Source organism: Hesperophylax consimilis, chromosome 15 (assembly GCF_061612785.1).
Source record: "Hesperophylax consimilis isolate HC1 chromosome 15, BYU_Hcon_1.0, whole genome shotgun sequence".
NCBI lineage: Eukaryota > Metazoa > Arthropoda > Insecta > Trichoptera > Limnephilidae > Hesperophylax > Hesperophylax consimilis.
The window spans coordinates 16,125,973-16,153,005 of record NC_142850.1 but is presented as its reverse complement, the minus strand read 5'-3'; the positions used below and the strand labels follow the sequence as shown (position 1 = coordinate 16,153,005).

The 27,033-nt window shown below is 35.0% G+C and overlaps 1 protein-coding gene across 8 annotated transcripts in view; it reads left to right on the top strand.

Moving 5' to 3' along the window:
• The window catches only part of Dys (Dystrophin), a 1,264,777-nt gene that overhangs the window by 108,306 nt on the left and 1,129,438 nt on the right, over positions 1-27,033 (top strand). For 7 of the 8 annotated variants that reach the window (XM_089640244.1, XM_089640239.1, XM_089640238.1 and 4 more), the window contains 21 exons: positions 192-253; positions 1,335-1,427; positions 2,775-3,035; positions 4,042-4,240; positions 4,360-4,514; positions 6,947-7,123; positions 9,547-9,779; positions 10,377-10,561; positions 11,087-11,265; positions 11,787-12,023; positions 12,170-12,560; positions 12,640-13,392; positions 13,469-13,611; positions 13,698-14,085; positions 16,677-16,791; positions 16,993-17,137; positions 17,239-17,391; positions 18,516-18,677; positions 20,186-20,314; positions 22,265-22,438; positions 23,839-24,456. In XM_089640244.1, the coding sequence (XP_089496370.1) occupies positions 192-253; positions 1,335-1,427; positions 2,775-3,035; positions 4,042-4,240; positions 4,360-4,514; positions 6,947-7,123; positions 9,547-9,779; positions 10,377-10,561; positions 11,087-11,265; positions 11,787-12,023; positions 12,170-12,560; positions 12,640-13,392; positions 13,469-13,611; positions 13,698-14,085; positions 16,677-16,791; positions 16,993-17,137; positions 17,239-17,391; positions 18,516-18,677; positions 20,186-20,314; positions 22,265-22,438; positions 23,839-24,456 (4,952 nt within the window). The remainder of the gene's footprint in view (positions 1-191; positions 254-1,334; positions 1,428-2,774; positions 3,036-4,041; positions 4,241-4,359; positions 4,515-6,946; positions 7,124-9,546; positions 9,780-10,376; positions 10,562-11,086; positions 11,266-11,786; positions 12,024-12,169; positions 12,561-12,639; positions 13,393-13,468; positions 13,612-13,697; positions 14,086-16,676; positions 16,792-16,992; positions 17,138-17,238; positions 17,392-18,515; positions 18,678-20,185; positions 20,315-22,264; positions 22,439-23,838; positions 24,457-27,033) is intronic. The other variant, XM_089640243.1, reaches the window with a different exon arrangement.

The following is a 27,033-nucleotide window of genomic DNA, read 5'->3' as shown; positions in this document are numbered from 1 at the left end:
AAGCGTAATAATCATACAAAGGTTAACTACGAGAATAGAGGAACAAATTTCGTAATCGTCGCATCATTATTTTTTATCTTCCAACTACTGAATTGTAGGCGCCAAATTAAAATTTATTGCATTTTGATTCAATGAAAAATTTAATTTTGTGTAATTTTTATTAATAATATGTTTGTTTCTTATATTTTCAGATGAAAGAGAAGATGTGCAAAAGAAAACATTTGCCAAATGGATAAACTCCCAACTTGTGAAGGTATTAGTATTAGATTAATTTAATTTGTTCAATATAATATAAAATTAAAATGAGCATAAAGTATGTTATGTTTTTTAACATATTTATGAATGGAAGAATCAATAATAATGTTTGTTTGTGGAAATTCTACGATTAGTAGGTTAGTAAATGATATTTGTCGGCGCCTTTAAGGCCCCGTAGTAAACGTTAAAAGAGAGATATGTAAATACGCTAGAGGGAGCGCGTTAATATTAAAAAAACGATAATAATTGAGCGAAAATGATGAAAATATTTAGTAAAACAAAACCAGTTTGAAATAGAGCAAAAATCTCTCGACACATTCTTTGGTTGCATTTAAAGATACACTGTGACCTTTTTCATGCCTATAACATATTAAATAAGAGAACAAAACGTGTTTTAAATAAATTTCGGAGCTTACTTCGCGATTTTTTCTATCGAGGGAATATCGTATAATTAATGTTTCGACATAACAAATGTATATTATCTTCAAAAATAATTTTTTTTTGGAACTTACAAATTTAAAGATTTAATGAAAAACTTGTTATAAATCGGTAGAAATTCGGTATGCGGGGGCTTAAGGTCAGTTATCACAAAACGGCTCTATACAATTCACCAAAATATTATTATTATTTAAACCCACATAGTATTATTTCTATTCAGCAAGCATTGTTTTTGAAATTCCAACGTTTTCCGGTATAAAAAGTTTAATGAATTTGTCACGCAAGTTTGTGACATTTTCAAAACAAATATGTACTGTATTATTTAGTTGTGTTTGTTGTAAATTCTTTGTATCGCCTTCCATCCTGATTTGTTTATTATTTGTGTTTACGCTACCGAGCGTAAAGCCTAGTATTCACGGACGAGCACATCCGGGCGAGCATGACGTCACAGGCCGAGCGATCGCTGAACGACGAGCATTTCTGTATGCATGTCTGTCGGACAGATCCGTCCACATGCTCCTATGACATCATGCTCGGCCGTGTATGTCCGTCCATTATCTTGTTGATATTTGGAAGGCATTCCGCATCGTTTACTATAATTTCATTATAGTATTCGCTACAAGAATAATAATTATTTTCAGAACAACAAGCCACTAGTGGAGGACCTGTTTGTGGACCTCTGCAATGGAGACTGTTTACTATCCTTGTTGGAAATACTTACGGCCCAACAATACGTAAGTATATTTTTTATTCAATTCAAATACTTTCTAACAATCGAAGATAATATTAGCGATTTTTAAAAGAATATTCGAAACAGAAAAATCAGAAAAAGATACGGTCGCATCTAGGATATGAACCCAGGACTTTCGCCTTGCCTGGCCGCCGGTCTACCAATTGAGCTAATGGGACCCTACTCATGTCATATTTAACTATATCATACTTCGAATAAGAACTACCAACATTATCTTCATTTTATCATTTGCTCGAACTCGAACTAAATGAAATCTAGATTAGTGTCTTGGATAAATTTATTTTTATTTTGAATATGCGACATCTATTGACTTTTCTGCAAGTCTAGGCTGAATATTTTTGGATTAATTTAATGAGTGAAACCAAAAATTGTAATATTTAATTATTGAAGATAATATTAGCGATTTGTAATGGAAAAAATGAAACAGATACAGTTGCATCTAGGACATGAACCCAGGACCTTCGCCTTGCCGGGGCGTTGCTCTGTCCTAGATGTACAAAAGAAATACAAAACTTACAAAAATTACCCTACCAAATTGTTTTTTTTTTTAAATCTAGAGGTAATAGCAAATATGTAGGTAATAGGGATGTGAGCTATTTAATTTGTGTTTTAAAATTATAAAATATAATCTTTTAGAATAATTTTTTTTAGTGATGTTAGTGGCAACTTTGGTAACTATTTGTGCGAGTTTGATTCGCAGTCATAAGGCTATCCCTCTACCACAGAGGCCGGCAGTGATTCAGAGCAGGCGCCCGGTTTAGTGGTAGCTCTCGGAATTCAATTCCGGTTGCGGAAATAATTATAAATTTATATTACATATTTAATTTGTTAATAATAACTATTAGTTCAGTGAACAGTAAACCAGGAAAATATGATTTAACATTTAAAAAAAAAAAAAGTAAACCTGGCATCCAAAAATGTATGTGTATTGCTAATTTTCTTTCATTTATTTTATTTTATTTGAAATCATAATATTTATAAATTGGTACCTACTTAATTACAAACTATATATTTTAAAAACATTTTTATAAATTTCCAATAACGAATTATACACTGTGTCCAAAGGTACGTCACTATCTCAGTAACAATTCTTTTTTCAAGTTTCTTCCGGCAGGTAGGTACAATATTGAAAAAATGTGAATAAAAAGTCAAAATTAACTCATCGATTTCACATTTGAAAAAATAATCTTTACTGAACCATTAAAACCGCCACCATCTTGAAACGGAAACAGAATGTACAAACTAATTTACAGACAGACGAAATGCAAAACGGCTGAGGTAAAACAGGATTTCACTACGCTCAGTCAATAACAAACATGTTTTTTTAAAGAAACGGGAGCGAGGTAAGATGAGAGTCCACCACCTCAACAATGTGAGCAACGCTCTGTCCATCCTGGAGCAGAACAACGTAAAGCTGGTGAACATCAGCAGCAACGACATCGTTGACGGCAACCCCAAGTTGATCCTCGGCCTGGTGTGGAGCATCATCCTGCACTGGCAAGTGCACTACCATCTCAAGGACCTCATGTCGGAGCTGCAGCAGACCAACCTTGAGAAGACACTGCTGGCCTGGTGCAGGCAGAACTCTAAGGTAATGAAATATTATGTACCTACCAAAGTAAGAATCGTAAATCCCTTATCAGGCACAAGAGCACCTCTTTTCTGATAAGGTGTACATGACCAAGAATGCCTTTAACCCGACAAGAAACCTTAATAAATACCTCTTTGCTAGTATGGCCGAACAGTGCGGCTGCAGCTAAAATTTAAGCGCTTCGATATTTAATGAAAATATTTAACTTTTTTTTTAGCAAAACTCATGTTCAGTTTTTTTTTGGTGTATTTGTCTGGATTGATGTCAATATTAAGCATTATTAAAAAAACTAGATTATCATTGGTTAATCTATAATAACGTCAAGAAAAAAAAGAAGGATGAAAGCTGAGAGTAATGCCAAGACGTAGACATACAATTTAACTAACCTAGTAGAGGTAATACCCAAATGCAAAATTGGTGTATAAGGTCAACACGGCATTTGCAGTGCTTCGTACCGTTCATGGACACGATTCTTTAACACTGCAAAAGCAGGGTTCTGGCTCACAGGGGTTAAATGTAATATTTTTGATTAAAAATTCATAAAAATTAATCGGATTTATCTGCAAAATATTCAACACCCTCTGAGATGTAGACATTTTCAACCATACCTTTAATCTAAATTCAAACTGGTTGAATCTGGCATATGATGGGAAAATTATAGATATTATTGTTGGTCACCATTTTTTACTGTTTTCACTGTTATAATATTGATCCTTTTGTTTATTTTTTCTTTTATTTTTGTTTATATTGTTGTCTTTTTAATTGCTTGTATTCCCAGATAATTAATTGAACTTAGTTGGTTTATCACTTCTTCATTTTAAAATGTAATTATCTCACAAATGTTATACAGCCATTGCTGGTTTTCATCAAATTTCGTTTTGGCATGAGAGCAACAATTTTGTAACAGAGCCTCTTTTCTACTCCTCTTTCAAAATACAAACACGTATTCTGACTGTCATCCTGCCATTTTATACAATAAAACTAATGAATCTTTCGATATTTCCAGAACTATGCGGGTGTGAACATCAAGAACTTCTCCACCTCGTGGTCAGATGGGCTGGCCTTCAACGCTCTCATCCACCGCTGGAGACCGCACCTCTTCGACTTCTCCAGCATTGCCAAGAAACACCCTAACGCCCGCTTGGAGCACGCTTTCAGGGTGGCCCAGGAGAATCTGGGCATTGATAGACTACTCGATCCCGAAGGTTAATATTTTGATATACTTACTTGTGGTTAAGCTGAACTTAAAGCTTTGCTGGTGTGAGTGCATATAAAGTTGACTTGTCTTTTTCATCTTCGTAAAACATATTTAATTTATTTCCAGACGTCAACACTTCCGTTCCTGACAAGAAGTCCATCATGATGTATGTCATGTGCATGTTCCAATCTCTCCCGCACTCCGGGGAGGATGTGGGGGACATTGATATGTCTGTTCACTCTGACAACATGAGCCCCGTAAGCTCGCCTACTGGCTTGGAGGTAAAATACTTACTACATACTTACTATGGAAATAATTTTATTGAGAGAATCATTATTGTCCTTACTAAGCGGACTTATTCAGTTGAAGGATTGTAAACTCATTTAAAAAATTTTAAATCGTCGACTTGGGGTCATAAAATGATAATACGGAGTTAAAAACACCTGAGGTGAATTTCTTATTTGAAATAGTACATATTTCTAGTTTATTCAAGAGTTCATTTGATTAGATTTTAGTGTCAAGCTTTATATCGTCGCTGTGAAATCAAACCGGCATATCTGCAAAATGCTAGTTTTTAACCAGAGCGCTTTAAAGATTTCGCATATGATATTTTCCTTTTAACGTCCGTTTGGTTCACCTCAAAGCCACCTTATGAATGAATAAAATTTAGACGAATACTGCTTATTGAAGTAGTAGTTGCAAATAAATCGAAAATTGCTTAAATTAAGAGTAAAATGCAGATATGCCAGTATGGCTTTAAAATCAGTGTAATATTTGCTTTTGTGTCATAGTGGCTTCTTCTTTAGGAACCTGTTTTAGGTATAAAAAAAAGATAATATTGTCAATGAATAAATAATTTATTACTTCACAATTTTTTTATAAACAATTAACATAAAACTGCTCTTCCCTTTGCTGGTAACTTCAAAGTTTCCCAATCGTTTATGGAAATCTGAATAAATTGACGGTTTTATCCCGGCGGTAACTAACTTTAGGATACCATTTTTCTTCTTCTCATCAATGGTCTCTTGGAATAAGCTTGCATCAGAACAGGATTCACGCTTCCATTGCCCCGTTTATTCCTTTTCTTCGCCTCCTCCCAGGCATGTGATCCGTAGGATGTTTTGAAGTAAAAGTTGCCGTCGTCTTTAATTACTTTAAACATTCGAATGTCCAAAATGGGTAAAATTACCTGGGGGTCCTTCAGAGCTTTTATATCAAAAAGTCCTCATGACTCAACTCATGAACCAGGTAAGGCTTGCCACTTTTCTTTGCCGTTTTCATGGCCATGGCGTATTGGGAAGGTAAGTATATCGGTCCGCTTCGGAGTGCTCTTTTAACTTATTTTTCAATGGTTGAGTGAGCCGAATCCACCTTGTTTTGGTTGTGGCCCTTTACTAAAAAATTCTGAGTGATATATTTTATGTTTTTTAATGTTGTAACAGCATATTTGTACATTGCCATCATAAAGTTATTTTTTTGTTGTCCACAACAATTATCGTTGTAAAAGACAATGTCTATTGGACAGTCAGCTCTGTGTTGGTTCACTCTTCCACGGGATTTAGACTCGTATTCCTCACCGCAGTTTCGCATCTTTCAGTTTGCTCAAGTTTTTTTTATTAAATTTGCCTATTTTAATTTATTTTTTTAACCGGGAGAAATTTTACCCGGGTCAGACATTTTGGCATATATGCCGGTTTGTTTTAGTTGAGGCTGCTATAAACGCTTTTGTTAAGTGCAAACCGGATTATCTGCCAATAAGTCATACAATAAGTCATATCTGGGTAATAATAAAAATGTACTATTGTGAGATAATTCACTTTACTTACATGATGGACGCATTTCCCCCTTGAAAGTTTTGAAGCAACTGGCGTATTGCGGAATAGGTCTGTCTTCTGCTAAAAAAAGTGGCGATTCCCGCGTAAATGCATACCGGCCCAACGCCATCCGACAGATTTTTATTCAACTATACGACATGCCGGTTCGACATAAGTATAGAAGGGAAAAAAAAAAATTTTTTGACACCAATAACTCAAAAGCTCCATTTTTGCACATATGCCGGTTTGATTTAACAGCGACGATATATACTTACACACTTCATTTGGAGTCAAATCATGATATTATAAATTTTGATATTTTTCCCGGAAGCATTATCACCCGCATTTGTAAAATTGCATGTTTTAGCTATACTGTCTTACTTTCTTCGATTAAAAAGAAAACATGTGTTTCTTTCCATTGATGTGATATACGAATAAAAAAATAAATATATATAAATAAATACGAATGTCCCGTTTTGTTTTTTAAACAAATCTGCAGATTTATTCTGAGATTGATGAAATTTTACACACTTGACCTTCAAAACCGTATTGTATTGTATTGTCATTGTCTGTACGAGATTTCTAGAAACCACCCACCTTCTTTTCCGACCCTTAATGCAAAATTTTGATACTTGGTGAAATTTTGCACACTTGATGTTCAAAATAAGAGGAAAATGACTGTCTAAATCTAATTTCTAAAAACTTTTGTAAAGCCCCGGGTAACTAAAAATAAAAATCAGAACAGAACAGAACATTGAAAAAATATGTTCGAAATCCCTCGTCTTTTTTACCCGTGGATAGTGCTGGCGGGTTAAAATAAAATAATAATAATCAATAAAAATATGTCAATATGATGTGTATTGCTACAAATGAATAAAAAAAATTGTTTAATTTTCCAGGCACCGCCCAGCAGACCCCTGTCCCTGGCCACCAATGCCTCTGCAGAGCTCGGGGGCTACGGCCTGGCGCTGGAGGAGGTGCTGACCTGGCTGCTGGAGGCGGAAGACAGACTGACTTCGCACCCCAAACTTACCCTCGACCTGAATGCCATCAAGGAGCACTTTCATAATCATGAAGTATGTTGATTGATTTTATCGGAATATTTGACGGTGTTTTATTTTATACTCGTCCACTATTCAGGGCCGGCTCTGTGCAGGCGCAATTGGAGAAGTCCACTCAGGGCGCCGACTTGCCAAGGAGCCAATGCACTGAGAGCACCTAACACCTAATACAGCGCCCTTGAGGGTTTTGCTAGTGTCAGGCGCCGTTTGGTTCAGGGCCGGCCCTGCCATTATTGCGCCCGTGCCTTCATACGAGACACAATTGATAGTTCAAATGGCATTGCTGCAATACCGTTGCACCAGTATTATGACATTTACCATTGCATAAAATTTTCCAAGTTTCTCTTATTCGCGGATGACATGAAACTATTCCTTTTAATAAAATCTTTGGAAAATTGCTTGCAGCTACAAAGTGATATAAATTCTATCGTCGAATGGAGTCATACCAATAAATTAGGGTTTAATATTAAGAAATGCTCCATTATGTGCTACACCAAGGCAAACAAAACGATTTACTATAACTACAAAATGTCTTATTCATCTCTTCAGCACATTGTTATTTCAAGAGATTTGGGAATCGCATTTGATACGCACTTAACATTTCACGTCCACATAGAAACGATATGCAACAAAGCTTTAAGAATGCTAGGATTTGTGCTAAGCAACTCCAGACATTTTTGCAGCTCGGCCGCGATTCGTGTGCTATACTATAGTTTAGTACGTAGCATTTTGGAAAGTGGTTCTGTAATATGGGGACCAATGGATTTAACTTACTCTCAAATGATAGAGAAAGTACAAAAGAAGTTTCTGAGATATTTATATCTTAGAGACTTCGGATATTATCCCTGGTTATATGTTATATCCATCAGCCTTTTTGTCCGGCATGCTGGGTATTAATAGCCTCACCGATAGAAGGAAAACTGCTTTGCTGATAACAGCATATAAACTTCTAAATGGTAACGTCTGTATTCCCGATATTATAGAAAAATTTGAGTTTTATGTCCCCGACAATTATACAAGAGCGCGCAGGCACAGAACCTTTGTCGTTCCAAAATGCAGAACCAACTTACCATTAGTAATGCCGCTCGGAAAAATGATTATGTTACTAAATTACCTGTCCCCTGATATAGATATTTTCCAACTTAATATTCACCAGTTCAAAAACGCTATTATTACTTAATAAATTAAAATAAAATGTATGTTTATTATTGGTTATGTATAACTGTAAATGTGCATTTAAAATAAAATAAATAAATGTACCTTATTTTATTTTGGATGAAAAATAGGTTTCGCCAATCATATCCACCAAATTGTAAACAAAGGCATGAAAACACTATGCTTCTTATTAAGAACAACTAAAAACATTAACTCCATACGAGCCATTAAACTGTTATACATATCCCTAGTAAGAAGCATAATTGAATACAACTCAGTAGTTTGGTCTCCCTCTTACAAAATTTCTACATTTTATAAATTTTAAATTAAATATCCCGCTAGAAGACTTACAATATTATTTCTTATAAAAATATACACATTGGAAGACAGGCATAAAATAAACGACTTAACTTTATTATTCAAAATTCTAAACTCGACTACTGCAAACTTCTATAACTCATAAACTTACGAATACCTACAATAACAACACAACAGAATATACTATTCCACTGCAAAACACATACACGCAATTACATTGCGAACTCCCCAATACACTATGGGAAACCAATACTTAGGTAATGTCGATATATTTAATATTAAATTTTGTGAATCACGTAAAAGATTTATTCCAACACTATTCCTAAATAGAAGTTGTATTTTTGTAAACCAGTCAAATCGCTGTATTTTTCTTGTTCTTTTTCTTGTTTTTTTTTTTATTTTTGTTTCTTGCATATATTTTTTAATGTAATTTTTTTTTAAATATTTCTTTCTTTTGTTTCAAAATTGTACCACCTCGCACCACAAAATTGGCGTTAAATAAATAAATAAAAATAAACAAATATAAATAAATAAAATGACATCAAACGCTTATCGCAAATACAACCATTTAGACGGCTTATATCTTCGGTACTATTTGTTTTTTTTTTTAAATTTCTAAATGTTCTGTCCTAAGCATGCTCTAATCAATATATATACATATATTATGATACATTGGTTAGTCTGGGGATTTCACAATTTAGGTGAAAATCCTCGCAATATTCCCTGTTTCAGGAATATTCACCAAAAATAAATTTAAAGGAATTTACCCTTCATTATGGGTGCCACGGATATAATTCACATTTCTGTAGCTAGGAAGTATTTCTATCATTGGTAGTTTTTTCCAAGTTTTAAAATTGTTTCTATTTTCAAATGCACTTCATGAACCAATGTAAAATTATGGTTACAAGTAGTATCATGTGTTTTTGTTACATTTTTCAGTAATTTGACCATTCTTATATTTCCAGAAATTCATGCTGGAGCTATCAGAGAACCAGGTGCGAGTGGGTGCGGTGTTGGAGGAGGGGGCCCGCCTGCTGAGCGAGCAGAGGCTCTCGAGGGACGAGGCCGCCGAGGTGAGGCTGCAGATGAGGCTGCTCCGAGAGCGCTGGGAAGGATTGAGGCTGAGGGCCATGGACCACCAGAGCCAGGTGCACTCGGCGCTGATCAAGGGGCAGCAGGATCAAATCGACAAGTTCAGGTACAGGTTTCACAAAAAGTAATTTCTAAGCACTTTCTCAGTAATCCGCCGATCGATTATCCAACAACTTCCACAATCTGCTATTATTTTTACTAGTTGAAAGCACAAAATCAAGCTCTATGATTCGCCGGTATTCACATGTCAAATTCAGTAGTCCACCGCTTGCCGAGACTCAAGTCAAGCTTTGTACACCGACGGGTCTGTTATCTTACTCTTACACCCTCAGTTACTGTACCGCCATCTAACTTACTAGCCTGACCATTTCAGAAGTCACCAGGGTTCATTATTATTGTTGTTTTAGGACATTTCGTTTAGCCATTTATGTATTCTAGCAACTGTGCAGTGTCTCTTGGTTTAATTCTTATTTTTCTTTGAATAAATTAAAAAAATATAGTCTTCTCACAAGTTTAAACATGACGCCTTAACTTTAAAACAAAAAATGCAAAAAAAAGATTTAAAACAAAAAATTTTCTGTCGTGGATGAATTTTTGATTTTCATCTTAATATTCCATACACGCCTCACCTTTAGTGGATTCTAACTGTCATATAATTATGTAGCTTTTCAACTGTAATATTAATTTTATACCATGTTTTCAGGCAATGGCTGACCCAAACAGAGGACCGCATATCTCGCATGGGAGCTTTCAGCGGGGGATCCAAGGAGGTGGACGCCCAAATAGAGGCAGTGAAGGTGCTGCAGTCTGATCTGGAAGACCAGCAACCTCTGGTCAACTCCCTCGCCAATTGTGTCGTGGTGGTCGATGATGACCAGCAGGATAATGGTGAGATAGAAGATTTTCTGGCAACATTGATCAAAATTACCTTTTTTGTGCCAACTTCACCCAGGGAGAGAAATCATTTTCCTCAGTACATATGTCATATTTGCGTTGTCTCTGTGTCTCAAAGTGTTAACCCCGAGTTAGACATAATATTTTCCTCTTATCTTATTTGTCTACTTCCGGTGCCTTTAATACCAAAGATTGGACACAAAATATGTGATACATACTACTGCTGCACCATTCTTATTCTCGGAGGTTCTACAGTAGTCAGTCTGTCTAGTCAAAAGGTTTTTCTACAACCTGTAGTTTGTTTTCAAATCAATTTTATGTTCTACTTTGGCAATCACATACAATAATTGTGAACAAAAAACAAGTATGGACCAATTGTGAGCCTTGAGGTTCACCACCTATGTATAGCCTTGCATATACATTTTATGTACATTGAAAGAATCAAGATGTTTTTGTTAAAACGAAATTAATTTGTAATCATAATTATTTATTCATGCAATCTTGTGTCGTCTTCACCAGGTGTCTGTGAAATAGAAGATCAGCTCCGAGCCCTGGGAGAAAGATGGAGCCACACCTGCCAGTGGACGGAGACGCAGCTGAACAGGCTGATGATATTACAGAGCCGTTGGAAGGTTCTGGACCTTCAGTACAATCAGCTGCTGCACTGGATCAACGATAGGGAGGTGCAACTGAAACAGGTATATCTTATATTCTTATGGATTTGATAATCTGATGAGTCTAAAAGTTGCTGTCATCTTTTTCGTCCTCCAAGCTATTTTTGTTATTTTATTTCTTCTTCGTATATTTTGAGATTGACGGTAGCTATGTATGGATACTGGGATTTTTTTAACCATTTATTATCACTGTGCCCCTGGGTAACTTGTGGAGTGTACATTATTTTTAACATTGTGTTTTGTGGTTTTAACTTGTTCAAATTCTCACAATGCAAACTTCTTGAGTTCCCATTGGTGCCTCATGCATTTACAATGATTGACTACACTGGTTGAGATTTAATTTTATTCACACTTTCCGAGAGAGAACTATATTTAATATGTAGTAAGATCCAGATCTAATTATTTTCTGCGGTTTGATACTACATACGTCTTTTTGATAAACTTGTTTTCTTCAATCCATATAGAAATTTCTTTATTAATTTAATTTTTCTTCAACTAGCTTTTGAAAACAATGATCTATTTTGATTACAATTTTTTTGTTATAGATGGAAGCAAACCCCGCTAGTGAATTTGGTGAAGTCCTGGATCGTATAAAGCAGCTGCAGTACGTGAAGCACTCCATGGACCTGGAGCAGCAGAACTTGGCCTCCCATCAAGACATGACCAACCAACTGATCGATGAGTCCAGTTTGACACCTTTGGACGAATATGTTAACAGAGTAGAGGCCTTGGGAGATAAATTTGAAGCTCTGTTCTTGATCATTGAGATTCAAGAACGCAGGGTAAGTTTACCAAACCATCCTCAAAGATTATTATTGTTATTGGTGAGGAGTATTTCCCATGTTTCACCTTATTTCTTTGGCAGAAGCAATTAACCTTTAATTTTAATATTTTTACATTTCTACAACATTTAGTTTCTGTTTTTCAGATCAAAGATTTAGGTTTTGAGTTCAACGTGACGGATTATGTGTCGGACCCTATGACGGAGGGAACCACAACAACTACAACAATTGAGAAGACCATAACCATCAAAGGTCAGCCCGTAAAGATGACTGAGGAACACAGCCAGTCCAAGAAACCCAGACTTTCGGGTAACAAAGCTTTGGAGGAGTTCCAAGAAGCCTTCACAAACCTCCACAATTGGCTGCAAATTATGGAGAAGTCAGCGGAAAAGTGCAAAAGCAAGTTGGAGAGCGATAAGGAGAAGATGGAAGATAAATACAAAGTAGTCAATGAGATAACTAATGAAATAGACTGTCAGAAGGGAGAAATTGATAACTTTGAAGAGATTTGCAAGAAGTTATTCAACAATACCAAAGGTTAGTTAAAGTGTTTTTTTTTGAGGGATGAATTTATTATGTATTTTCAAAATAATTTTAATTTATTCTTATATTACAGATTCTGATCTACAAGATCAAAAAGACGATATTGACAAACTTAGACAGCGCTATACACAGCTGCAGGAAGATGTAGACTACTGCCAGGAAGTCATGAAGTACTTGAATGAGAGAAACCTGTTCAATGTTGAATTGATTCTCATTGAGAAAGTCCTTGATGGATATAAAAAGTGGATGGAAAGCGCGGTTAAACCGACTGACCAAAACAAATATTTGGAACAGTGCAGAAATATGCTGCATTCACTCAAAGAAAATGAAACTAAAGTTCTACAACTCCAGGATAAGTCAAGAGATATCTTATCTCAAAACTTTCCAGCTATTGATGTGTCCAAGGTACAGTCGGATGCGATCCGACTAAACGAACTTTGGCAAGCTACAGTCACTACCATGACAAGGAAAGAGGCAGAATTAACTAAGGCTTTGGACACCACACCACCTTCACGATACTCGGAAGAAGTTAGCTATCTCAAAACTAAAATTGATAGTCTTGAAAGTGTTCTCATGATTGAACACGCCATCATTTCTGAGAAGAAAACCATGGAAACAAAGTTGAAGAATCTTCGAGATATTGAAGCTGGTTTGACGGAGGCTGAAGAGGCTTACTCTTATGTAAAGCAAATTGGTAATGAAATGTACAACCGAACGGGATTGGATGCTCAAGGTGAACGACTGAAATTTGAATTGGACGATTTGAATACACGGTGGACTGATGTCAAAATAATCTTGACAGAAAAGATTTCCAAACTTTCTAATGGTAAGGTATTTTATAACCAACTTGGACATATTATTGCATTTACATGATTTATAACCATGTGAATTGTTTTTTTTAGGCATTGTAATGCTAGAGGAATTTGATGTGGAATCTTCAAACATTCTGAGCTGGTTAGAAACTGTTGACAAATTTGTCAAAGATGAGAGTTACATTCCCGTAGGAGACGTAGATACTTTAGAAGCTAAGCTCGTCCAGAGTAATGTAAGTTCTTTAATTCTTTCATGGTTTAGTTTCTTATTTTCAACTGGTTTGTTTGTCTTTTCTCATGTCTTGTTTCATTATTATAGGGTTTACAAGATGACATTAAACAAGTTAAACCAAGTTTAATGAAAGCAAGCGCTACCGTCAACAAAATTCTTGAGAACTGTGACGAAGTTGTCTCTAAGGAACTCAAAAAACGTTCCGATAATCTCAACAAGCAGTGGAAAGAGATTATTGATTCTGCTGATCAACACAACGAGAAACTGAGGAGGGCTTTGGAAAAGACAGAAAGGGTAATTTTGGAAATTGGCGAATTTGAAGAATGGTTGAATGAAACGGAGAAGGAAATACCATCCGATTCAGAGTGCAATGTAACCAATTCCGGAGAGTTGTTCCAAATCAAGACAAAGTTTCACACCCTGAAGGAAAAGTGTGATGCTAGAACAGAAGAATTCCGCAATCTGAATGAGACAGGTAAAACAACAGAAAACACCACAATTTTAGTTTGACTTTGAAAATTTCTTTGATTATATAAATGTCTAGATAGAGTGTCGCACTGTTATTCCGACAGAAAGAACTGGCCAGATTTGAAATACTTGTGTGCGTGTCAGGCACACAAGTATACGCAACTTATATCGTTGACGTAAGCGCTTAACGTCACTGTAAGCGTATTGAGTGATACCAGCTCCCTAGTATTTCCCAAAAAGTTGGGAAAAAATATGTTTCGATTTTGCGGGACCTATAATTCGTTTAATTTTGAATTCATTTAAGTAAGATAGTTTTCTACATAAATATAATGATATAAATGAAAAGAAAATCATTGTTAAATGAGATTTATTTTTATTTGATTATTTTTAACAAATAAACAAGAAATACGGAAAATAAGAAAGATACATTCCTAGACGCTGCCAAATGGCCGGCAGGTATCGCTGTGTCTAAATTTAAATTTTTATCATCATCAATTAAAGAAGGTGGCCCACAACCAGGTAAATCTATACCTACCTAAAAAGTAGTGTCTGGATACCTTATCAACTTAAATAAATAAATATAATTGACCAAATTCAAAAAAAAATTCCTAAGGGCGTGAGCACACAGAAAGCGGTCAGAGTTCTGCGTTCTAGTGACCGTTGACCGCTCAAGATTCCAACGCACACAAGCGGCGTTCAAATTCTCGCGTTCTAGTTTCGTTTGGGTCTTTGCATATGCAACATGTCACTAGAAAGTTCATCATCCGTGAAAATATATTGCTTTTGTGGAGCTTAACAGCTTCTAAAAAGAAAAGAAAGTATTGGGTGCACCCAATCAACACAACGCGAGAAGAACAAGGCGAATTTACTAATAATAAAATTTACTTAAAATTTAAATTTACTAGTAGCAATTTCAAACCAAGCTTCTACTTTTTTTTCGCGTTTTTTATAATTTACATCACTTAAATCGTATAACAAGCTCCTTTTCCTAACCAATTCAATTAACTTTTCTGTGTTTGTAACCTCAAACATCGCGGCGTTCTGGCGTTCTCTGCCTCGGCGGCAAAAAAACTCTTAGAACGCGGCGTTCCGTTTTGACCGCCGCGGTCTGACTGCCCGCTGTGTGCGTTGTTGTTATAGTATCAGTACATTCTAATGAACGCCGAACGCGGAACTCGGAACTCCTGACCGCTCTCTGTGTGCTCACGCTCTAAGGTACGTTTACATGTGTTTACTTGATACTTCACCAAACAAACCTGTCACATTTTTTTGTAATTTTAATAGATAAACAAATTTCGAATTCATAACTTTTTTAAATATAGTGTCAACGCAAAGAATTTACAAACACTTAAACACAAAGACAAACTTTCACATTTATAATATTATTATATACAGGGTGTCCGGAAACTCGTAGTACAAGCGGGAAACTGGTGAATCTACATCACATTTGGAGTCGATTTTGTAGTATATATTTTTTTTTTATTTGAGCTTTCGTTATCGAGTAAATCGAGTTTGAAGTTGATTTTTTTGTTATAATTTTTTTTTTTTTTTTAATCAAATTCTTATAAATTATTACTGAAGATCAAAGTACCCAACTAATTAAAACTATTTGAAAGTAAAACAAATGAAGAAACTCGGATTTGAAGCATTATTTTGAAATCACCCTTCATTTAACCCGGTGTAATCATAAAATATTTCTGCTCTGCAGGGTTAAAACATCTGTTATTCAACCCTAAACACCAGAAAAAACTTTAACCCTAAAATAGCCGAAAAATATTTTTTTTTGGTTTTTTTTTTTTTTTGAAAATGCTCAAATCAAAAAACTTTATGTTTTTTTGGGTTCCCCATGTGGTGTAGATTCTCCAGTTTCCCGCTTGTACTACGAGTTTCCGGACACCGTGTATAGTGTACTTTGGGTAATTATTAAAACCTATTTTAAAATTAACAACGCACTCATGGGAAATTTTTTTATTTACTAGATTCTTATATTTCTTAAAGAGATGAATCATTTAAATTTACTGAATTTAAAGTTAATGTTCTTTATAAATAGAACGGCGTCATTTGCGCCTTGCAATTTTTACCTTATGTGGGTATTTTAATTTGAAGAACAGGCAACCCTGTAAACAATGCGTCAAAATATGGCGTTGTCAAGACGATGGAAAGACTAAATTACACTATTAAAACTGAATTGTTTCTTTAAATAAATGGTTATTATATGGCTTTGAAAAGGTAACTTACCTATGATAGGTAACATTTTTAGTTATTTTCAATCGTCCTTTGTAATTTCTGCACACTGTTATAGCGCAAATCGTCATTTTCAAATGTCACACAACACGTGTTTACCGCACAGCGATAGTTTCGCAACTGAGCGGACTGAACGAGCTTATCAGCCAACAGTTGGCTGATATTTTTTTTGGCGTTTCGTCGCTCGAACGCTCAATCTAGACATTTATATAATCAAAGGAAAATTTATAAATTTCAAAAACAATTTAAAAAAGGAACCTACGCCTGTCCTTATGGAATTAAGGCAAAATTTCTTCTGAAAACTGTAGCTACTTCTTAAATCATGGTATGTAATAAATTTATTAATCTTTTTAGGAAACGATATGATGCTGCAGTCTGATGGAAACCCTTTGACAGACTTGGCCAGAAGATTCACCCATCTGAATGCGAGGTGGACCCAAGTCACTGATTCAATTTACGAAAGGTGCAAGTAAGTAAAATAAATATTTTGAACTGGTTTCTACATATATATTAAACTCTCATGTGAAGTATAACTTTAACTCTTGCTCAATTCATATATCATTGCACTTTTGACATTTTATTAATTCCCTCTGACGAAATTAACCTTCTCGTATTTTGTTTTCTAGAAATGCCTATCTTGTAAGATTGTTTTTGTTTGATTTTGTTGCAGAGTGATCCAAGAAGCATCACATGAATATGGAGAGCTGCGTGCCTGGTTGACCCAGGAGAAGTCTTGGCTGGACGGGCTCCAACGGAAGCTGTCCAAAAGTCCCAATGACCCGGCTGATGCTGAGGAATGCTCCGAAGTGCTCTACGTAAGTTAAGATGTTCCAAGTATATATTTGGATATCAATAGATTACGGATTGTTGGTATGTGGTGGAATTCTTTTCTAACTGCGTCTTCTCCTGTGTTTAGGATCTTGAGAACTACGTCCGCAATCACTCCGATGATCGCCTGTCCAGGATACAGAGTGTTGGCAAACAGCTGGTGGACGCCCACATCATGCCACAAGTCATCCTCACAGAGGTGGAAAGCGTAACTAGTCGGTGGCATGCACTCAACAAACAGGTCCATTATTGTCATATTAATTTCAACTGTACAATTTGGTTATAGTGGCATTGAAGGGACCAGGATAAATGTGTCACATTACCAGAGAGCTTTTACAGTATTACCGATGAGAGGAGTCATTTCATTGCAACTAACAGTTCCAATACTTATCGGAATGACACCATTTCTGAAAATATCCATAAAGTTGGATATTTAATATTCTTGAGCACCTTCTGTTTTGCACTGTACATTAATCCCTTTAAGAAACTAAGAATCTGAGCATGTAAAAGCCTTTATTTTAATTAAAAATTATTTATAAATTGACCGGTCATGTTTGTTGACACATTTATTTTTATTTTTTTTAATATTAATTAAAAAGAAAGACAAACATTCCCGGGTTACAAATAACCCAACAATGTTTGAAAATCTCCTACTACCACCACAGAAAGCCGAAAATGTTGCTTGTGTTGTGATGGAGGACTTAGCCAGCCGAGGAATCGAACACGAGACGCTCGGGTGAGACCCAAGCGCTATGCCCACTCAACCACTGACCGGTCATGCAGAAAGTTTACACGGCTCCTTATGTCGATCTTGTATATTATGGAAGATAACACCGGTTGGTGGCTGAGTTGACATCGCATTTAGGTCCCACCCAGGTGTTGTGTGTTTAATTCTTCGGCTGGCTAAGTCCTCCATCACAACACAAGCAACATTTTCCGTTTTCTGTGGGGGTAGTAGGATATTTTCAAATATTGTCAGGTTATTCGTAACCCGGGGCGTCATTCTTTAAAAAAAATTAAAATTAAATAATAGGCATGCATGAACTTTAAAACTTATCTGCTTTTAACAGCAACTCAATGATGATATAATTTCAATCAATAAGCAACAATCTTTCTTATGATAATTGCCTAAGTGAACAGACAATATGTATAAATTCAGATGCTTCAATAAGCATCAGCTAGAATACCGCTATTTTGAACCCTAGGCAAATAAGATAACAGTTTAATATTTTAACACCTAACTGAAAGCCAAGACACATCTATGGCCATAAAATTCTCTATGCTCTTATTCTATTTTTGAATTCTCATGTCTTCCAACCACTATGCACGTAACACGCCTTGCACGAACCTCTTGTCCAATCACAGGCCGCGACCCGCACCCAGCTGCTGGAGACATCTGTGAACGAAGCCACAAAGTACGAGGTCAACATTGTCAACATTCAGCAGTGGATTGAGGGCATCAACCAACTGCTGATCAATCGCCTGGACAATGATTTAACAGCTCAGGATTTGCCAGAAGATCACCAGGTTTGGAAAAGCTCAAATAAACAATAGTGTTCATTAGAACTAATAGTGTACATAAATTTAAAAGAAGAAACTGTAATCAGAATGTTGTAGAATTTGTGATATTTTATCTTTTAAAAATTAATAAACAAGCTCAATATGTATTAGAATTTGTATTTTTTAAAATACTTTTTAAATATGCATGTGTTTAGTTTCAGTATTTCAAATAAATATATTATTTCATGTTAATATTTTTCATCGCATCGACTTTAGATTTTCATACAAGTTTTACAAAATTATATTATTTTGATATTCAAATTAAATGTGAGTAAATGGTTACATTATTTAACACTGAGCCGAATATATTGTATTGAATGCATGTTTTCCAATAGATGTTTTTTAGCATGCAATTTAATGCATTTTGAGCATGATTTTCCTTTTGCTGAATCCATACTGCGATAGCTACGTTTCTAACAAATTATTAAAAATACATAAATTTAATGTGTATGGCACAGCAGTTTTTTTTTCATGACAATATGTGAGAGTTTCTGTAAGTTATAATTTTTTCTGTAAAATTTTGTCTATGTGGCAATTAGTGCCAAACTACAACACCTGTTGTAATTATCACTAAATGGTGATGTTGAATTTTTCAAAAATGTTCCAGTGCATTTCAGAAATAATTTTATGTACATTATCGACGATCGTCCTCTTCCTTGTCACACGCCTTGTTTGAAAAAGAAAAAGAAAAGATATTATGACGGAAACATCATTTACGACCTCTCTCTGGGACGACTGTATGGAAAAAGTCAGTCATTTACACAATATTTACATAATGTGCATAATAACGGAGCTAAGTACCTATGCGAAATGTTGCACTACTGTCTTGACAATAATCAGGTAGGTATTTAAGGTTCAGCACTGAAAAATGGCACTAAACATCACTTTTTAATTACATCTATTTGAATGTGAAAATAGTTATTTTAAAACCAGTGAAGTTATTTTCGGGCGTTTAACCGGTTCTGTGCCATAAGCGCATTCACGCACTCTTCGTTGCCATGTACGGCAGGCCGGCCATAGAAGATTAGCATGGTTACTCGCCCTTCTTTATGTCTTTGTTGCTGGGTTATATCATCTATTTAGAATAATTTAAAACATAGAACACATAGAGACATCTATTTGTATAATCAAGAAACACTTTAATATTACAGTTTATCAATATTACTGACATTACAGTGATCTTTACATTGATCTAATTTTTTGCTAAAAAATTCACGGCCAGCTGTTCACAGCCATACTAAATACCTTCCGACATTAAAAAGGTTAACTAAAATTCCTGTACATACTTAATATAGAACTTAAAAGCTTACGGTCAAAGAAATTTCTTTACTTGAAGCCTTTATTCATTCTCCCAACCACCCGCATAGAATTTACAGATAAGACAGTCATAGCATTACTTGCATTAGCAGACTAATGTCAAGTAGGTACTCAGAAATAATAATAATAATGTTTAGTAATATATTTTTATCTTTTAGAAATTGGTTGAAGAATTTGAAGAACAGAGAAAGGCCTTGAAGGAGATGGGGGGACAGGTGAAGGCGTACCAAGAAGCCGGTAAAAATGTTGCTGCTTCCAGACTGCAGGAGCAAATGGAACTACTCCAGGTAAATAAGTCATTTTTGTGGGGTCCATTCATAGTACATTACAAGCACAATACTCAAACTGACAGCACCAAAGATATTAGAAGAACGAGATATGCTATGTTGGCCGCCGGACCGTAGGCGGAGTACTACCTAATTAGGGTACTTTGAATACTATCGGGACGTGTACGCACAGAAATCTGTTCTATGTATTAGTGCGGATACCTTAGCATAAGCGAAGGTGTGCAGTAGTATTGGTGAACAAAACCGGCGACACTGGGCAAAACAATTCCACACAGTATGAACTGCTCACAGCACATCTCGTTCTTCTAATATCTTTGGACAGCACCGAAAGAAAAAGCCACCTGTAACAGCAAATACCTGTGACAGTGAGTTTAAACTGCTAGTGAACTTGTTGTCCTAGTATATTTAATTGAATGTGTGAGGGAATGTTATGTCAGTATAATACATTATTATATATATTAAATTTGTATGCATATTACATCACAATAACATTTTTAATGAGTCGTACCCATAGAATAAAGAATAATAAAGAAATGGAATATGTTTCATGATCCAAAAATCTGACCATTCTTTGCTTAAATTTCGAATTCAGAAGTTTGGTCTTTCAGTACAAAATTCAAAATCAAATGGAATGGCGAATACGATGAGACAGAGTAATGCTATGTTTACGTACGCAAGCCGAACTGCTGACAAAACCTCAACTTATGGGAAAGGAATGAAGCAAATAGCGCGAAACGCCGCCTGCAGTTGATTCGTTCCTTTCCCGTAATTCGTGGCTCGGTTCGCAAATGTATACGTACCATAAGAGAGACAGAGTTATGCAATGTTGAATGACTGTCTCGATTAATAAATTTTTATTTCTTGCTAGATGAGTTACAAAATTCATTTTAGAATGGGAGGATTTTTAATACATAAGTGGGAAGTAATAGGTACAATTTTACATAGGTATTTTTATATCCAAATTACAAGTTTCACATACCATACAAAAAAATATTAGGTAAGTAGAACAAACAAGAGGAAACAAGAAAAATAAACAAACAAGGTTATACCTATAAGCACAAAGCCATGGTAGGAATTAACAGAATGGTGCTCAGTAGTCAAAAGGTATGAAGTCAGTGGCGACATTGGTTTCCATTCAAATCTACATGGAAGACATTTCTATTTGAAGGTGTGCATTATTTATTCAGTGGTTGTACCTGTTTGCTAAATTGTCCAGATAGTACTTAGATATGCAATAGTGATTCAGGGCTGTCACAAAACAAGCGAACAGTTTCCCTGATTTGTTTATTTTTTTTACCCATTTGACGATTTATACGACTTCTATCAATTCTACGAGCTTTGTTAGTCTGCCTCAATTCATTAATAAGGCTGTAATTTCGAAGTAACCGAAGCTCAGTGATAACCAAGATGCCACGCTTAATTAGACGACTGTTGTCTACCGACTGTCGGAATATTTTATATCAATATTTCTAAGCAAATTAGATTGCCAACAAGAAAAAAAACAAGCACCCAAAAATCTCTGATGTACCAGGCCGTTCAACTCTATAACAAAATCCCGAAGGAAATTGCTGTGATAGAAAATATTAATAAGTTCAAAAATGAATTAAGAAAATATGTCTATCTCAATTATTAATGTTTCTTTTTTGTGACTTTATTGAAATATTTAAAGAAAGATTATGTTTGCCAAACAATGTACATGTTTATATGTTTATAAAACTATTAGCACACACGAAGATGTGAGCTAACTTAAGATTAATAAATAAATATAATCAACGCCGCCCGATAGCCATAGATGACGAATTGAGTCAATGTCGTATTGATATAGGGTTTTTCAATCTACTGTGTTAGGGCCTAGGGCCCAGGTGCCAATGTCTTGTTAATAGTCTCTATCCATATTGACTAGTAGCTGGCTCTTTTGTTGTTGATGTTAATACCGTCTTGAATTTCCAGCAAAGCTTCACCAACTCGGAGAGCCTCCTGGAGTCGTTCACCGGGGGTTCCAGCATGGAGGGGCGTCTGGCCCGAGCTCTGCGGGAGCTCAGGTCGGTGTACCGGGGTTGTGATCTCTTGGAGCTGGCGGGGGCTGAGCCTGAAGATGTCAGAGGCCAGCTCAAACACTGTCTGGTGAGATAAAACACATTCATGTTTTATTAAAATTTTTGCTTTGATTCAATTCTTAATTCATTGATTGCGTCCCTAAAAACTGTCACTATAATATGTGAATAAACAACGAAGCAAAATTAAAAAATATTTTTTCGCTTATTTCCGTCAAATGTATTTTATTGTGACATAGATTTCTAATAAGCTATATTGATTATGTGTAGTAGTCCCAGAGAGAGGTTGTACATGATATCATTGTTCTAGTATATTCTGTCTTTTTCATTTCCATATAAGATATTCATAGATTTTTCATCCTCTCTCTGTCACTACTATCCACTCATACGATTTTTGACATATTATGGCGAGTTTGCAAAACATGTTGAGCGATCGCTTGCCATAATGTGCCAAATTTATCAATCTTTCATACACCATTTTACCGCAATCAGCAGTTTAGTTTAGTAGAAAGCTGAGATAATACTTTGCCATTTCCCGATTAAAAATTGAGTTCTAATATATATTTGTATCTGTGATTATCAAGTAGGCCATAGACAACATACAGAAATAGAAAATATTCAATGTTGATCCAAATAAGTACCACGTACTGTAATTTCAAAGGGACTAACATGCAGAATTTGTGTGTTTAAAGAGTTTACGATTGTTTAATAATTTTTTATAAATTATGAAAATATGGGATAAATGGTAAAATCTAGGAGGATTCATTGGCTTATTACAATAATCACTTTATATGTCTCCATATTAAATTTCAGAGGTATGATTTTTTTTAATGAGGGTGGCAAATTTTCAAATCTAAACTCATAAATCCCGATTGCTGGACTCGTATTTCAAGTATTAACGCGACCGCCCGAGCGGTTATGGGACACAACTATTAAAAATAATGAAAGGACTAATGCTTTATTTACCTCATAGCAGCAAAATATTAGTTTTTATTCAAAGATTGCCAAAAAAGTGACATTATTGACGTTCAAAAATAATACAGGCCCATTTTTTTAATGTCACTTGTGCAAGCCAGGAGTGTGGGAGTTCCACTTGGATGGTTCAATTATTGATTGTGTCACCTCCACCAGCCACCAGCCTAGTGGGAGTGGTGGGTGAGGTGTATTTGGCTTAATTGGAGCCACCATGTGCGCGTCTACCTATTCAACAAACAACAATGACATAGATCACTGATAAATGTATGCCAGTTCAATTCTAACATAGATCAACCTCACTGTCGAATACACTGCTAACAAATTCACTCATGTTTTTTGCTGTAATGTACATAATATGTTTAGGCCAATTGATTTTGATTGTGTTATTTTCTGAGCAATGATATTATGTGTTTTCCAATAGTTTTTCAATGTTATTATGTTTTGGTGCTTGTTTTTATGGTTCTTATATTGTTTTTGTGTTTGTTTCTTTATCAGAGATTCTATCGCACTCTGAGCGAGATGAAGTCAGAAGTTGAGACGGTTATCAAGTCTGGACGCAAAATGGTGGAAGAAAAAGCTGTGGCCGACCCACAAGCATTTTCAAAGAAAATTGACACTTTGAAAGAACTGTACAATAAGCTTGGAGCTCAAATCACAGACTCTAAGCAAATGTTAGAGAATGCTCTCATAACATCGCGAGAAATACAGAATGATCTGTCTTCTCTAAACAAATGGTTGGACAGCTTAGTTGGAAGCATGGGAAAACAAACCCTGGAGCTAGAAATGTCCAGGATGCAAGGAATCAAAGATAAACTGGATTCCAACTACAAAGAATTTGCTAAGCAATGTGATGCCATCTACCTTGAGCCTTTGAAAGAATCCATAGATAAAACGAATGAGAGATGGGAACAATTGAAAAAGCATGGAATCCCAGAGTTAGAAGAGAAAGATGTGTTGCAGTTCTTTGAAGAATTGGACAGTCAAGACGACCAAGTTGATTCCCTGTCAGTGGAGAGGCTGCGAGCCATGAAAATCGAGTTAGAATGGAAGATAAAGAATGTGGACAAACCACAAGAAGCTGAGAGATGGACCATTCTCCTAACTAGGATTGAGGTGAGCTCAAATGATTTATTTACTTGTCACAACTATTGTTATTTTTACCAACCAATTTGATAGACCAACACATTTCAAATTGCTTTATTTAATGAAATACTTTTTTTAAATATTTGAACATTCACTCATAACTTACACACTGTTTCACTCGCTTAAATACAATGCACACGCACTAGTGGTGATAGCTTTTTATTGGAATAACTACATATTGTTTCTTTCAACGGATAAAAATCATTTCGCACACACACAAAAATTACTGGACCAAAACATCAATGGGATTTCATTTATAAAGCATATCTACCGCCAATGTATGTATTTGTACTCATTACGTCAATGCTTTTGTCCATGTTGTATAAACTGTATCTTATTTGCTTCAAAACCATCAGAGTTGCTATATGTGTGTTATTTTAAATTAAAACTATGAATCATGTACGAATCAATGAATTATGATTCTACTGTGTATACCAGTGAAGATCAACCTTTTTAACAGGACGGCCAATTCATCCATTTTCATTATTTTCGTAGGGTACAAATCACTTGACATGGTTAACTTTGCAGTCGGTAATGTCGCAAACGTATTTGTATTTTGTAAAACGGTTACTTGTTAATAAAAAAATCACAAAACCCCCAGTTAAAGCGCCACAGGTGAAAATTTTACTTCAAGGCCAAACCAATCAATGCCGTCGATTGTTATATCAAAACTCCCTTCTGTTGGTACTTATATTTTTTTCCGAAACATTATTTGGAAGTGTACCTGCCCTTATAAAACGCAACCCATGCGAAATACCAATCTTAGTGTCATAGCTTCAAGAAAGAGCCGCAGTCAAAACTCTTGCTAGGTACAAGGTTAAACCTATTATAAATGTTGTTGATTTTATTGTTAGAAAAGTCAAAACGAAATTGTCAAATTTACAATCAAAATTTTATCACTCAAAACTTTGAAGGCAGACTAAGGTTTTCCACTTAAACCCTTTTGCAAAACAGAACAGAAACCGTTCAATATTTTTTACTGCAAATTTTGATATTTTATTTAGCCAAGGAGGCCTTTCGAAACTGGGTCGTGGGTTGCTGGTTGGTCATCGCTGATGTATACATATTCATATTTTCCGAAATTTGGAGTGTCCATCAGACTCTTGAAAACCTCATACAAAATGTTATGGAATTTGAATTACCTACTTAATTTAACATCTCTGCAGTACGATTATGCTTTGAAATAATCCTAATTATAAAATTACCCACAACCCCAATGTTAACCCTTTGACATCTTCCCAATATTTTAAGTTTATAGAATAATTAACCATGCTGCTTTTTACTCCATTGAAGTTTTGAAATATCCATGTTACTTTACCCTTAAAATATTCACCTAAAATGTGTTTTCTAATCATTATTATCGACACTTGTGTATGTTTTATCATTATATGTGAATTATATTTTTATTATGTGTAAATAAATATAATTTATTCTGGTGATGGTATGGCTGTGACTGAAGCTTTTTCTCTCCTGGCAGCACTGGTTATAGATGGTTAATAGTAAAATAAAAAAAATTGCAACAAACAATATTATTAACAATTTAATACTTAGCTCAGACAGAAGTTTTAGTTTTTTTTTTACTAAAAAGTTGATTGAAATAATATTTTATAAGGAATTTTACTCTAATTTTTAATTAATCTGCACTACTATTTTTCAACTTGTGAACATCAGTTTACCATTGTTTCATTAAACTAATTACATATTTCATTAATGGGGTTATCAAAATTAATCAATTTATTTCACTAAGTAGGATTAAAAATACTACTTTTGATAGTGTGCCTGTCCTGCGTAACTCTGGTTCAATGAACTCTGGAATGCTTTGAATTTAAGTGCCATTTTCAAAATTGGAACTGTTTGAAGAATTCAGACAAGCGTTAAAGTACCTACCTGTAATATAATATTTTAAATGAGAAAATTATTTTGATTGTTATTTTTTTAAATATGAATCGATTTGTCGAGAATTCAGACTATCCTGTGATTTTTCACAGGTTTGCGTTAGTGTATAAAAATACAATATAATGTCTTGCCTAAACCTAACATTTCTTCCATTTGTATTTTGTAAAATGTCTAATAAAAGTGTTGATTGCCATAAATGTTTCGTAGGAATGATGATATGTCGCATTTGTGTTGTTGAGCTTTTGATTAAAATACATCCACATATTATAATATTGCGCTAAGTGATATCATTAATGTAACGATTATTATCTAACATTTAACTCATCAGTGATCATTATATTAAATCAACTAACACTGCATTGCTCTCCTCTGTCATAACATCATTTTTTATGTCTAATATTATAATTTACTCAAAAACATAAATGTTTTGTTGAAAACTTCATGTTGGAAGATCTCTTTAAATCTTTTCCATCAAGATTCTTGATACTGCAGAAATATTTTTATTCTTACTTAAATATAAATTATGTGTTTAGTGTACGAGCAATTGAACGAATTATATTTGTCATATGACAACTCAGATAATAATTTTAGTTTTCCTATCTAAATTGATAAATCATGAAAATGTTCCGTGGTAAATTTCCTGCCAACAAC